This window comes from Pinus tabuliformis, chromosome 2_1 (assembly GCF_031772625.1).
Source record: "Pinus tabuliformis cultivar Carrire ecotype Pingquan chromosome 2_1, CPIR1, whole genome shotgun sequence".
NCBI lineage: Eukaryota > Viridiplantae > Streptophyta > Pinopsida > Pinales > Pinaceae > Pinus > Pinus tabuliformis.
Window position 1 is genome coordinate 247607497 of NC_142299.1, and position 12722 is coordinate 247620218.

The 12722-nt window shown below is 38.4% G+C and overlaps 1 protein-coding gene across 1 annotated transcript in view; it reads right to left on the reverse strand.

Annotated features, from left to right (window-relative positions):
- LOC149199619 (mitochondrial inner membrane protein OXA1-like) overlaps positions 1–12722 on the reverse strand; it is a 162294-nt gene that overhangs the window by 91616 nt on the left and 57956 nt on the right. Inside the window, exons 3-4 of the mRNA XM_089402507.1 lie at positions 3211–3255; positions 2972–3030 (exon numbers count right to left, since the gene is read on the reverse strand). Coding sequence (XP_089258633.1) covers positions 2972–3030; positions 3211–3255 — 104 coding nt within the window. The remainder of the gene's footprint in view (positions 1–2971; positions 3031–3210; positions 3256–12722) is intronic.

A 12722-nucleotide genomic window follows, 5' to 3' on the forward strand; every position in this document is an offset into this window, starting at 1 on the left:
TACATCAACCTCTTAGGGCAAATTTTTCAGGCCCCTATTCAATGATGAGGAAAACAGGGAACCAATATTGGTGACAAATAGCAATCAGCTTGATGATGGGATGTGGACATAAGGGGAAGATGGAAGATGTTAAGTATGGATTATTGTGGACATGCAACATCAATTTGATCCTTCTACTTGTGCCCTTCTTGGATGGTGAAAGAAAGGCCTCAAGGAAGGTCACATTAGACTAGGGGCAAGTGATAACCACCAAGGTGAAACATGGGAACAAGAGTGCAACTAAAAACAGTCTATCATCCAATTCAACCTATGATTCATACTAAAATGCTCTTAAACATAAATGAAAGCTATTGAATGCAAAAATGATTAATGTACATCATATTTGATGACCCACCTTCATCAATGAGCAAGCTAGATGAAAGAAAGCACTAACCGGAGGATGGATGAGAGGCATCAGAGGCTAGCTATCTGTTGATCATGATAGGGCTGCTGGCTGGTAGGCTGAAACAATAGGAGAAAAATTTTCTCCTAGGGGTTTACCCACACGGTCCCATGGGTGGGTAACAGGGACAACCATATATTATTTCCTTTAGTAAATTTAGATAAGATATTGATATATACCTGTATCTCATGTCCCACTACTTCTCAAGCAACCTGCCTTATCATTTGATTATACCTTAAAACCTTTGTTTTTTAATCTTCTTCTAGATCACCATAGTTATAGAGAGTCACATAAGGGAGCATATCAATCTTTGATGGCCTAAAAATACCCTGCAATGAAATGAACCACATCTTTGTAAGGGCCACTATGCTTGATGACAGTTAATAGATGTTTTGACATACTAATTTACCCACAGATTCAACTAAAGTCACCCCTACATAGTTCTCATGGCTCAAGATAGAAGAAACCCAAAATAGATTCTGTCAAGACACAAGAACGCTCCTCTACAGTTTGAACGACTGTGAACATGTGGTCGTTGTTCCCTATTGATTCAAAACTACAAAGCTTATTTTCTAACGCCAAAACTCACAATAATTCTCTCTTACCATGGTTTTGTTAATTTGCCCCTGCATGAACTTAACGCTTAACAATGAAAAAGATAGAACTTCCATTCTTTTGCATTGTGATTCCACTGCTTTGACAGTTAAAGGCGATGATTCTTATTTATCTTCACATCACAATGTTATTGTTCCTTGATAATTCTTTTACTATTTTAACTTTCCTGATTTCTGGTTTCTTCGAATTTGCAGTTGAATAGTTTTTTTCTTCGACAGTATTTCTGAACTTTAAACAGCCAATGACCAGAATTGTTTTCCCTCAAAGTTTCTTTAATTTTTCTTGCTAATAACATGGGAACTTAAAGGTACTTTTTTTACTCAGCAGACCTTTATTAAACCTTAAAAATGTGGTTTTAATCTTCTTCCACGAGTAGCCACCCTTTCAGTCACATCCAACACAATAACATAGGGTGGACACATGATCCCTTGTAATTCCCTCAAAATTTAACATAGGATAGCCGCATGATTCCTTGTAATTCCCTCAAAATTTAACAAAGAATCATGATGTATTATTGTCCCGATTGGTGATTCCTGTGATGGCAATGATTTATTTTAGACATCACGAATATTATCTTTACTATGGTGGACGTCACCTCCTCAATGGACTATGTTAGCAGTGACAAAATATGATATAATGTGGCTCAAAACTGTGAATTTGTGTAGCAGTGTGACCTCAACTATGGTTTTTTGGTGTGCCCACATCAGCCACAGCACTTACTTCCATAGCATTGTGCAGCTAGGTGATTGGTGATATAAATTAATCAGAGCTTATTCTCACAATTTTATTTTCTTCTAACTGTGAATCCTTTCACCAACATGTCTATTGAAATTGTCGTGAAGGTTATTGACAAGTTCATTTTGTTGTTTCAATTTCTTTGATTATTCAAACATTGGCGACCACAACTGGGATGAAACATCACAGGTTAACGGTGTTAATTGTTGAGCGGAGTTTGGATAGACATGGTTAATATGTCCTCTTGCTAGCAGTCAGATCTAACCAAATTAATAACTATCAATGCCAACTTTAAAATCTTTGTATTATACATTACAGTTACTACCTATCTTCTTATGCCAATATTTCTCTGATATCATGTTTCTATGTTTAGGAATGAAATAAATGTGCAATCGGTTGTGTTGTTCCCCCTCCTTGTTTCCTTTTTTAAAATATAATCAGGCCAGAATACTGCTATTTATGTGAACCGTAGAAAATTTTATATAATTTATCCATCTTTCACTGGTGGTTGTCTAATCCTACTTTATAGATGATTGATTCCTAGATACCTCTTAACATCTTCTGGAATTTGCAGTGGGTTATTTCTCTTCTCCTATAAAACTTTATTTTTAAGATGACTAAAGACCAGTTTGTGGTCAAAGACCCAGAATTGAAATTATTTTCTTTAATTAACACCAGGTTGTTTTTATTCTTTAATCGAATTTATTTTGAAAATGGCCAAGGCCGGTTTATCTTCAAAGACACAGGGTTGAGAGAAACTTCTCAAATTGTTTGCAGCAAAACCGACAATTCTATTGGCAAGACAAAGGAAAATTTAACCACAGGTTCGGTGGGAGTGACCTCGCAATATTGGCCCAAGTTGGTCTCTAATACAAGTACAAAAAACATTAGTCCAAACTTCATCTACAGGAGAATATCCAACATAAGATGGCTAACATAAAAGAATTGATATGAATAAAAAAATATATAGTTGATAATGAATGAGTTACAATGAACCTTCTGACTGTATACTCTATAAGCACTGACTAGTCATGAAGGTGTAAGGTTGTCTACCTTGGTTTATTAAATTAACATTATTATTCTTATTGTTTAGTAATGTTTATTTATGTATTTTATATTCATTACAACAACCTATTCTTAAACAATGAATATAACATGGTATGTAAAATAAAAACTTACTGCTTAAATAAACTCTTCACACGGCGTTGTCCTTCCTCAAGGCCTTTAGGATCAACACACTACATTTCATCAGAACATGAAAACTGTGAACAAATACCCGAAAAAACAAGAGGTGAATAGAACTTGTGTACAAACTAGATAGATTATCTTGTAGGAATTTAATGCATAGAAATTAGAGAGATACTAATCTACGAAAAGCCTTCAAAGTTAAAACATATACATAATCAACAGTACCATACTTCTTTCATCTGCTCTGTGACTTTTTCTAGTTCTGGCCTCATCAACTGCATTTTGGATGGTATCAAATGTTAGAGAATTCATTGGAACTCAAAAGCTCTAGATTCTAGGGAAAAAAAGCATAAATTCAAGTCATCAATGTTCACTAGTTCCCACAAACTTAAAGAAGATTGATATAATGAAACATAAAAACAATCAAACGAGTTTTACCCAATGATAGAATAAAAATAAACTAATAAATAAATAAAAATCCACAGGATAATTTAGTGGACCTCAACAAGCTCTAATCATACTAGAGGCAAAGTTATATTTATCCATTATAAGTCCTACTATAAAAAATGAAATCCATATGTTTATGTGATTAATATAATCTTATGATTGAATTTATTTAAGTATTGTGTAACCAAGTGTTGATGAGTGGGAAGTTGGGGTGTCATAATTATCAGTCCTGTAGTCCCCTATGATGCTCATGTTGTAAGCAAATGCTTAGATATTGTTACCGCTTAAACTAGCAAGGGACCTAATGAGAATCCCTAAAGGGAAAATGCTAGGCCAAAGGCAACAAATGGAGACTTAGCCCACTGTCACCTCAGTTAAGGCTCCCTTCTATTTACAGACTTTCACCGATGGGAGGAGACCCAATATATATGGAGTCACTAATGAATGATAAGTCAATGGATATGAGTGACCCAAACCCTTTCCCAGAAAAGTCTGAAAGGATGGAATTCTTGCTTTCTAAGCAAGGTACTACGTATTTCTAGGGAAAGGAAGAGGATTTCGAGGGTTAGGTTTATGGGAATAGGTTTGTGGAGTTCCCCAATCCCTAAAATCCTTGTTAGAATTGGTATCCCGAATGGTTCTTGAAGAATGGTCCTTTGAAGGAGCGGGACCACACGAGGCCAAGTGGACCCGGCCTAGGATATGAAGAAGGTATGAAGCAACCAGTGATATCTTACCCTAGACAAGGTGGGGAAAGGATCAAGAGAAGAATTTCACTTGAAGATGTTGTCTTGACCCTATGAGGCACTAGCCTTGGGGATGGCAAGGCAAATTTTGATCCTGAAGCTAGGGCTTGACTTTTCTCCCAACTCCACCGTCAAAAACAAAAAAGTGAGAAGTCAAAAACAAAAATGATAAAAACAACAAAGCAATTTTTCTCCAATAATCTCCAAAAATGGCATCCATGCCCTTCTGGATAAGAGGTATCCGAAGATGTGATTAATATCTTAAAATATGGACTTCCTAAACCTAGAAAGTTCCCAAAAAGCAAGTTTAAAAAATTTGAGTAACATTTTGGGGCTTCTTATAGCAAAAACTCGCACTTCTCGAGATGAAGTCCAAGAGCTCAAGTGTGAGACCCACTACACCTCAGAGGGGGCCACTGTCACGTTACCAACTCTCTTCTCGCTTCTAGCAAGCTCTCCTCTGATTCAAGGGGAGTTCTCTCTAGGATAGGATTGCTAGTGTTCACTAGTTCCGAGATTCAAGTTCAAAGTTTCATATGGCTTTCATCTAAAGGTTTAGCTCAACTAATAGAGGCTCAAATGAGTTCCCAAACACACAATCAAGGATTATTTATTGGTCCTGGAGAGGAAACCCTAGAAAAACAGTTTTAAAGATTGTAAAGAAACAATGGGTGATGGAGGATAGAAGATCAGTGCCTTAGAATACCAATATATTTTTTGGGGCCATATGGGGTCAAGCAACAAAACAATTAGAAAGAAATGGAGATGGACGAGGGTGAAAGGAACCAAAGGAGACAAACTTGTGTCCCTTAGACCTCCAACCCTATCATCTTTCAAGCTTCAAAGATGGTATAAGGGAGCGAACTTAACCAAAATCATCTCAAAAAGAGCTCGACAAGGGGTTCAAAGAGGTTTGGAGTAGATATAGATTTAATGGCTAGGGGATACTAACCTATGTACCCTAGAGGCTTGGGCTACGCACCTTGCAATTTCAAAAATAAATAAGGGAGGGAGCTTAACAAAGGTCATCTCAAAAGAACTTGGTGAAAATATTGCTCAAGGAGAATAAAGAGATAAAAATACTAGCAAAACTATGGAGAATAATAATAACCATTTTCCATCAACAAAAGATTGGAAGAAGATAACTCACATTTAATAGCCCATATCATCAAAATTCACCAATAATCATCCATGAAAAGAATTCTATCCACATCAACAAGGCCTTTTCATCAAAATCCACCAAAATCCATCAAGAAAAGTGAACCATCTACATTACAAAATCCTCCACAAGATCACTCTACTTGTTCCTCCATACCCAAAATTAATAGTCAAAAGAAAATTTCAGAAAGTACAAACCTCCCAAGAGATTTCTCCCCCAAATCCATCCATGCCAAAATGAGAGGAAATGCACCTCTACTTATAAACGAAGTGTTCAACTTTCCTCACAATAAAATATTATTTTTCTAAAGCTAAAAGCCCCCAAAATTGGCCTATGGAGATCTAAAAGGCCCTCTTCAACATTAACTAATCTAGATTACAAAATTTAAGGGATATTGGTGCCATTTGTACAGACTCCCATTGTTACTCACTTGTGATAAATGTCTCTATGATAGGATTGAAGCCAGGCAAGGTAGCTCATTCAATGGAAAGGTTCAACAAGGTGCAAACTTTGGGAGAAGCTATAAAGATTTTCCACGAAAAACCCTTGGAAAAGAAACTACATGAGACCTAGGGTTGAGATTTGACACAATATATATATATATACATCCAAGGTCAAGGTAGGAGAGAGGAAAGGCAATAAATGATTTACTTCAACAAGCACTAAAGCAAATGCCTTCAAAGAATCCCCAAGTTGAAGGATTAGCTTCTAGGGTTCCCTCTTGATGTGACAACAAGGGCATCAAATTTACAGGAGAATCCAACGTGGAAATTCTACCAAAACTTGAGGATCCCTAGAGGAGACACTAAGGAAGAATCATATCCAAGCGAAATTCGAAATGCCCTCCTCCAAAATATTTTGCACCAAGCCTTAGGGGAGCCTCCTTATACTTAAAGGGACAAAAAATAGAGGTGAAAAGAGAGATAATTTTTGAGTTATAAGTGATCACCAAGGATTTAAGGTCAGTGCCTAACCATTGGGAGATTTGGAGTAAAGGGTGGTCTTGATATGGGCAACTTGCTCTTTTAGGGAGACCTAACGGAAGCAACTTTGCTACCCCTTTAGATGTTTATACTTCTTTAACACGTGCTAATGGAGTTGCAAGGATAACATGCAATAAATCCCCTAGGAATATTCATTCATTCACTATCCAATGAGTAACACAGGCAAAATTCTCAAGAGTTGAAATTTCAAACAATATGCAATAACTAGGGCACATTAAAAACCATGAAACATTTATTCCATGCATTAGACATTAGCGAAATAGTGAAATTCATCAATAAAGAGCACTTACAAGATAGCGAAGAGTATATCCATCCATAACAATGCCAATTAGAAGCTCCAAAAATGAGACAAGATTATCCAAACATCAAAATTCATCCATAATCCTCCAAAAGCATCCACAATTTGCAAGTCTGAATTTGCCAAGTAGGCCGAAAATCCATGTGATGATGGTTTGAGATGACAGTAGCTCTCATTCATTTATACAAATGTTATGAATTCAAATTTTGTTAGAATTGGCAACTAGGGCCAAACTCCATGTGGGTCTTCTTATTTATGGAAGCTGATATTTTTCTCGGATTCCTCTCATCGAAAGGTGTAGGATTGATCTAAAGATCATCCGATTCCGACATGTATTCATGGAGATATGAATTTATTTGTGTTATGTGACAATTCGTCAAGGTCGACTAGCAACCAAATTACCCCAACCTATCATCAACAGTTTATTATAAATAGAAGAGGACTTCAAGTCATTTTGTACACACGCATCTCTTGTGATCTCCCTCTCCACTCGTTTGGGTTTTGGTGGAAGGAGAGGTCTAGTAGAGAAAGCCCTATATGCTGTCCTAAAGGATGCTCTTCTATGCAGCAAGGAGAGGCTTCAATACGTTGTCCAAGGGAGCTTCTATTCACAGTCAAAGGAAGCTCTAAAAGAGCCCTAGCCGCAGTCAAGAGGAAGGGTTCTATTCACAGCTAGCCGCAGTCCTAAAAGGGAGGGATCTAGCCTTACCCTAGCCGCAGTAAGGAAGAGTCTTAGCCGCAGTTGGAGAGGCCCTAATCAGCAGCAAATGAAGGCCTAAAGCCGCAGTCACAAGAGGCTTCTATCTAGCCCTAACCGCAGTGAAGGAGGCCTATTCTCAGCTGAAGGAGAAGCCCTCATATGCAGCCCTATAGACGCAGTTGAAGGAGGATCCTTATACGCTGTATAGAGGAGGCCTATCCGAGATCTTAAAAGGCCCTAGATGCAGTCCAAACAAGTGTCCTAGCTGTTGTTCAAGTGTGCCCTAGACGCAGTTGAATGGAGACCCTAGCAACTGTACAGAGAAGGGTTTAAGCAGCAGAAAGGAAGACTCCTATATGCTGGCAGAAAAGGCCTTATACACTGATGCCCTAGTCACTGTTTTTGAAGCCCTTATTCAGCAGCAAGAAGACACTTATACGCAGCAAGAAGGAGAGTCTTAGCAGCTGTTATAAAGCCTAGTCTAGGCCGCAGTCAAGGAGGCATCATACGCAGGCCTAAACCGCAGCAAGAAAAGGATGTTAGGGTCACTACCTACAGCCAGCAAGGGAATCCTAAACCGCAGCATAGATAGCCCTTGAATGCAGCAAGAAAGTGACTTATCACAACGTTGAGATGCATGAATAAACAAGTGTTTTGTTGTAGGTAAAGGAAGCTGGTATGAGCATGCCTTAAGGACTGTCTGCTAAGTTGATAAGTCACTGTTATGCATTGAAGGAATGCATTGAAGTCTACTCCTTTGTGTTGCTGCGTTAATGTAATTGTTTTAAGGACGTTTGCTTCAGAGTTGCTATGTGCTAGGCCATAGGCCATAGCATCATAGCAAAGGGGTTTCTTAGAGCTGCTCTATTGGATTGTTTGGAGATTATGAAGGAAGTTTAGGTCTGCCTCAGGTGCCCTCATCAGATCTGCAACTTCTCACAGTCATGGGAGTTTAGGGCTGCATATTGTGCCCTAACCAGAATTGCTGGAGCAGCTAGCAATTGGAGTAATGTTGCACCAGGACATGCTGTAGTACTCTTCATGATTGAAGATTGTCATAATGATGTACTTTCTACAGCTGTCATAAAATCTCAGATTTGTGTATTTGTACTATCTCTCTCTCTCTGCTGAACTATTGAAGAATATAAGAAGAATTGATCAAGGGTTTCCCCACATTGGGGTTTGTCCCTGGCTGGTGCCACATCTTGTGTCCTCTTGTCTTGGCTTGTCTTCTACTGTTTATGTTCATGTTCTATCTGCACTTTACTATTAACAAATTTTAAGTGACACAGCCCCTCCATATGTCTAATGTGCTAAGTAACCCACCCATGAGGGGCAGCGTTAAGGAATTTTGTGCTAAAAATGAAGGAGAGGGCCTCAAAAATCATGATGAAGAGCCCCTCCATATGCCTAATGTGCTAAGTAACCCACCCATGAGGGGCAGCGTTAAGGAATCTTGTGCTAAAAATGAAGAAGAGGGCCTCAAAAATCATAATGAAGAGGGTGGTACCCTCCTTGTGCTGCAAAACATCTCAAAACCATTATTTAGGCTTTGTGTGCTCCAAATTGGTCTCATGGGTCTCCAAGTGGCTCAAAATCAAGTTGATGCTCCATCAATGGGAGCTAAAAGATGACACATGCCCTCCCATGTCTCCCTAGGAAAGACATAACCTCCTCTGGGGCCTGGATCAGCTACCAAGTGTCTGGTGCAATGTGTAGACAGTTGGGGCAACCTAGTCCAAGTGCATCGCCATCTCGAGTAACTGGGGCACGAACAAGCAAATGGTGGTGTTGAAGAAGCCCATGGTATGCATGAATGGGGACCCATGGCTATCAACACTCACCATACAAATTCAATTATGATCCTTTGGAGGGCTTGGATCTTGTATAGGGAGGCCACGTCCAAGATGAAAACCCACCTGCAATCCTGTATAAGATCCAATGTGTCTCCTCACCTTCAAATACAATGATTCATTAGTGCAATTGAGTAAATAAACTCGTTAATCAAGGGCAGAAATGGACACTTCATAGGGGGTTTCCCTTTCAAATTTGGGGCTTTGCACATGTACTAGTGTTACCTTCCTAGGTAGGAATGGTTAATGAAGGACGCTACTAGGTGGTTTCAACCTTTAAGGGAATAACAGGTCCATGGTACATCCTTCAAGTGGCAGGTATCATGTGAAATAATGATGGAATGGAGTGGGGACAAAGGGAAGGCTCCAAGCCACATGCCATGGTACAAGGGCAGCTATGACGAGGAAAGCCCACACCTTGGGTATATGAATGTCGAAGGGAGCAATCATGATACATGAGTTACCCCGAACTTTGTTTTTCCAACCTTTTTCATTTTCTTTTTGCCTTTTATTGACTTTTCTTCATTTTAATGCTAGGGGCTCAAGGGGATGAAAGCATGATGTGTATGATATATAAGTGATTACACCCTCAAGATGGGGCAATTCATCACCCACCAAGGGTTGGGACACTCATGGGTTCCTTGACAATGCAGGAGGCACTCATATGGGCCCTAGGAACCAGGGTGATGGCCATGATGATAGGTGGTAGAGCTCATGTTTGGCTTTTTCCCATGTGCTAAATTTTATTGTCCCGTCCATCTTTTGCATTTTGTGGTACATTTCATGTTGTATGTGACCATATTATGCTTTTGTCTTCTTCTTTTTTTCCTGCATCAACCTCTAGGGCATCGTTCCAAGTTCAACCCAAGGTGTGCATAAGGGGAAGGGGGTGATAACACCTTGTGGACCCAATAGAAGAATGTGGAACCAAATAGGGGAAACGGGAAAAGCACTTGTAATTGGAGCAACAATGCTTAATAATGAACAAAAACATATATATATAAACTGAATGATTGAATGATGATTACGGTTCTGGGAGGCCATGGCTTAAACACTACCTTGGGTGCCTCTTGGTGTATGGGCATGATCTTTGATCATGCCCTCTGCCTAATTAATTAATAATTACAGACTTGTTTAACTTTTATATAACATTGTCTTCCACTTGAAAAGATGCTTTGTCCTCAAAGCATATGTAATGACGGGTGTTGTTGACGAAATGCTTATGTCTCCCAAGAAGCTTCTTCTTCTGGTACGTCTTTCCACTTGATCAAGTATTCTTTGATTACTCGTGATTGCAGCGTTTCTTCCCTGATGGAGATAATACCTTTTAGTTCTAGAATGACCCTTCCTTTGTCATCTAAAGTCGAAAGTGTTGTTTGTGTTGATTGATGTTCGCCAAGTGCCTTTTTAACGCAAGATACATGGAAAGCATTGTGAATACGACTTTTATCGAGAAGGCTTAAATTGTATGTTACTTGGTTGATCTTTTTGTTGATCTGGTATGGTCCATAAAACCTTGGTGCTAATTTGTTTTCCCCTTTTGTTTTAAGGACAACTGCTTGTAAGGCTGAAGTTTAACAAATACCCATTCTCCAACTTCAAATTCTCTCTCTGTTCTGTTTCGATCAGCTTGCTGCTTCATATGATTTCTTGCATTATTTAGATTTTCTTTTAGAGTTTGGATGACTTTTTGGGTTTCTTCTAATTGGTCTTTAACAACTGGAAGTTTCGTCTCAACGATAGAAAAGTCCTTCCATTTCAAAGGTTCATAACCGTACAACGCTTGAAATGGAGTCATTTTTTGCTAACATGTACTAAGCAGAATTGTACCACCATTCAGTGAGATATAACCACTAAGCCCACTTATTTTGTTTGTTTGTGGCATAACGTAGGTAGGTTTCTAAACATTTATTGACAACCTATATTTGGCCATATGTTTGAGAATGGTAGGTTGACGTCATACTGAGGTAGGTTCCTATATGTTTGAAAAATTCCTTCCAAAAATTACCCTTGAATTTGGCATCTCTATCGCTCACCATGACCTTGGGAAATCCATGTAATTTGTAAACATTTTTGCAAAATATCTCAGCAAATTGTTTGGTTGAGTCTGATTTCCTAATTCCAATAAACTAAGCATACTTGGTGAGTTTGTCGACTACTACAAGAATTTTATCCTTACCATCGGACATAGGTAAACCTTCAATAAAGTCCATTGATATCTCCTCCCATTTCTAGTTTGAGATGTTTAAAGGATGTAGTCCAGGTATCATAATATTTTCATTTTTATTCCTCTGGCATTTATCGCATTCTGCTACATATTTTTGAATATCACTATTCATTCCCTTCCAAAAGAATGATTGGCATGCATTATAGTAGGTTTTAAAGAATCCTACATGTCCAGCTAACAGTGAATCATGCGACTCTTTGAGAATCTTGGCTTTAAAATTGGAATTTGAACTCAAATAAATTATTCCCTTGTACCATAGAATATTGTTTTTCCATTCAAATTTTGAATTCTGAGGAAGGTTATTGATTATAGCACTTGTTTCTAGATCTTTTGCATATTCACTTCGAATCTCATTAAGCCATTCGGGAACAACAATTGAAACTACAAGTAATGATGGTTCTTCGTCTTTCCTAGACAGAGCATCAGCTACTACGTTATCTTTCCCTTTCTTATGTAATATATCCATGTCGAAGGCAGCGATTTTTTCGATCCATTTTTGTTGTTCTGTAGATAGCGTTTTCTGTTGGAGGAGATGTTGAAGACTATTATGATCTGTTCGTATTAAGAACTTACTTCCCAAGAGATATTGTCTCCATTTGGCTAATGCGTGCATAATAACAAGCATTTCCTTGTTGTATGTAGACTTGAGATGTTCTTGCTTATTGAGCTTCCTGCTTTCAAACGCAATTGGGTGACCATCCTGCATTAGTACTGCTCCTATGCCAAAACCTGAAGCATCACACTCAATTACAAATGGTTTTGAGAAGTTTGGAGTTGCCAATACAGGGGCATTAGACATAACTTCCTTCAAGTTTTCAAAACACTTTTCTGGTTCATCACTCCATCAAAATGAGTTCTTCTTTAGAAGGTTCATTATAGATGCGGGTATATGGGCATAGTTTTAATGAATCTTCGATAATGCCAGGTCAATGCTAAGAATCATCTTAACTTGGAGATATTAATTGGTTTGGGTCATTCCCTTTTAGCCTTGATCTTATTGGGACCTACCTTTACTCCTTGCTTGGATATTATATGTCCGAGATACTCTACTTCTTCTTTCCCAAAAGTGCATTTGGACTTCTTGGCATAGAAATGATGCTCTTCTAATACAATAAGAACTTGCTCCAAATGTTGTAGGTGCTCCTTCCATGTTTTACTATAAATTAGAATGTCATCAAAGAACATTAACACAAACTTCCTTAGATATGGACGAAATAGCTTGTTCATAGTAGCTTGGAATGTTGTTGGTGCATTGGTTAAACCAAAAGGCATTACTTTAAACTCGTAATGACCTTCATGTGTTCGGAA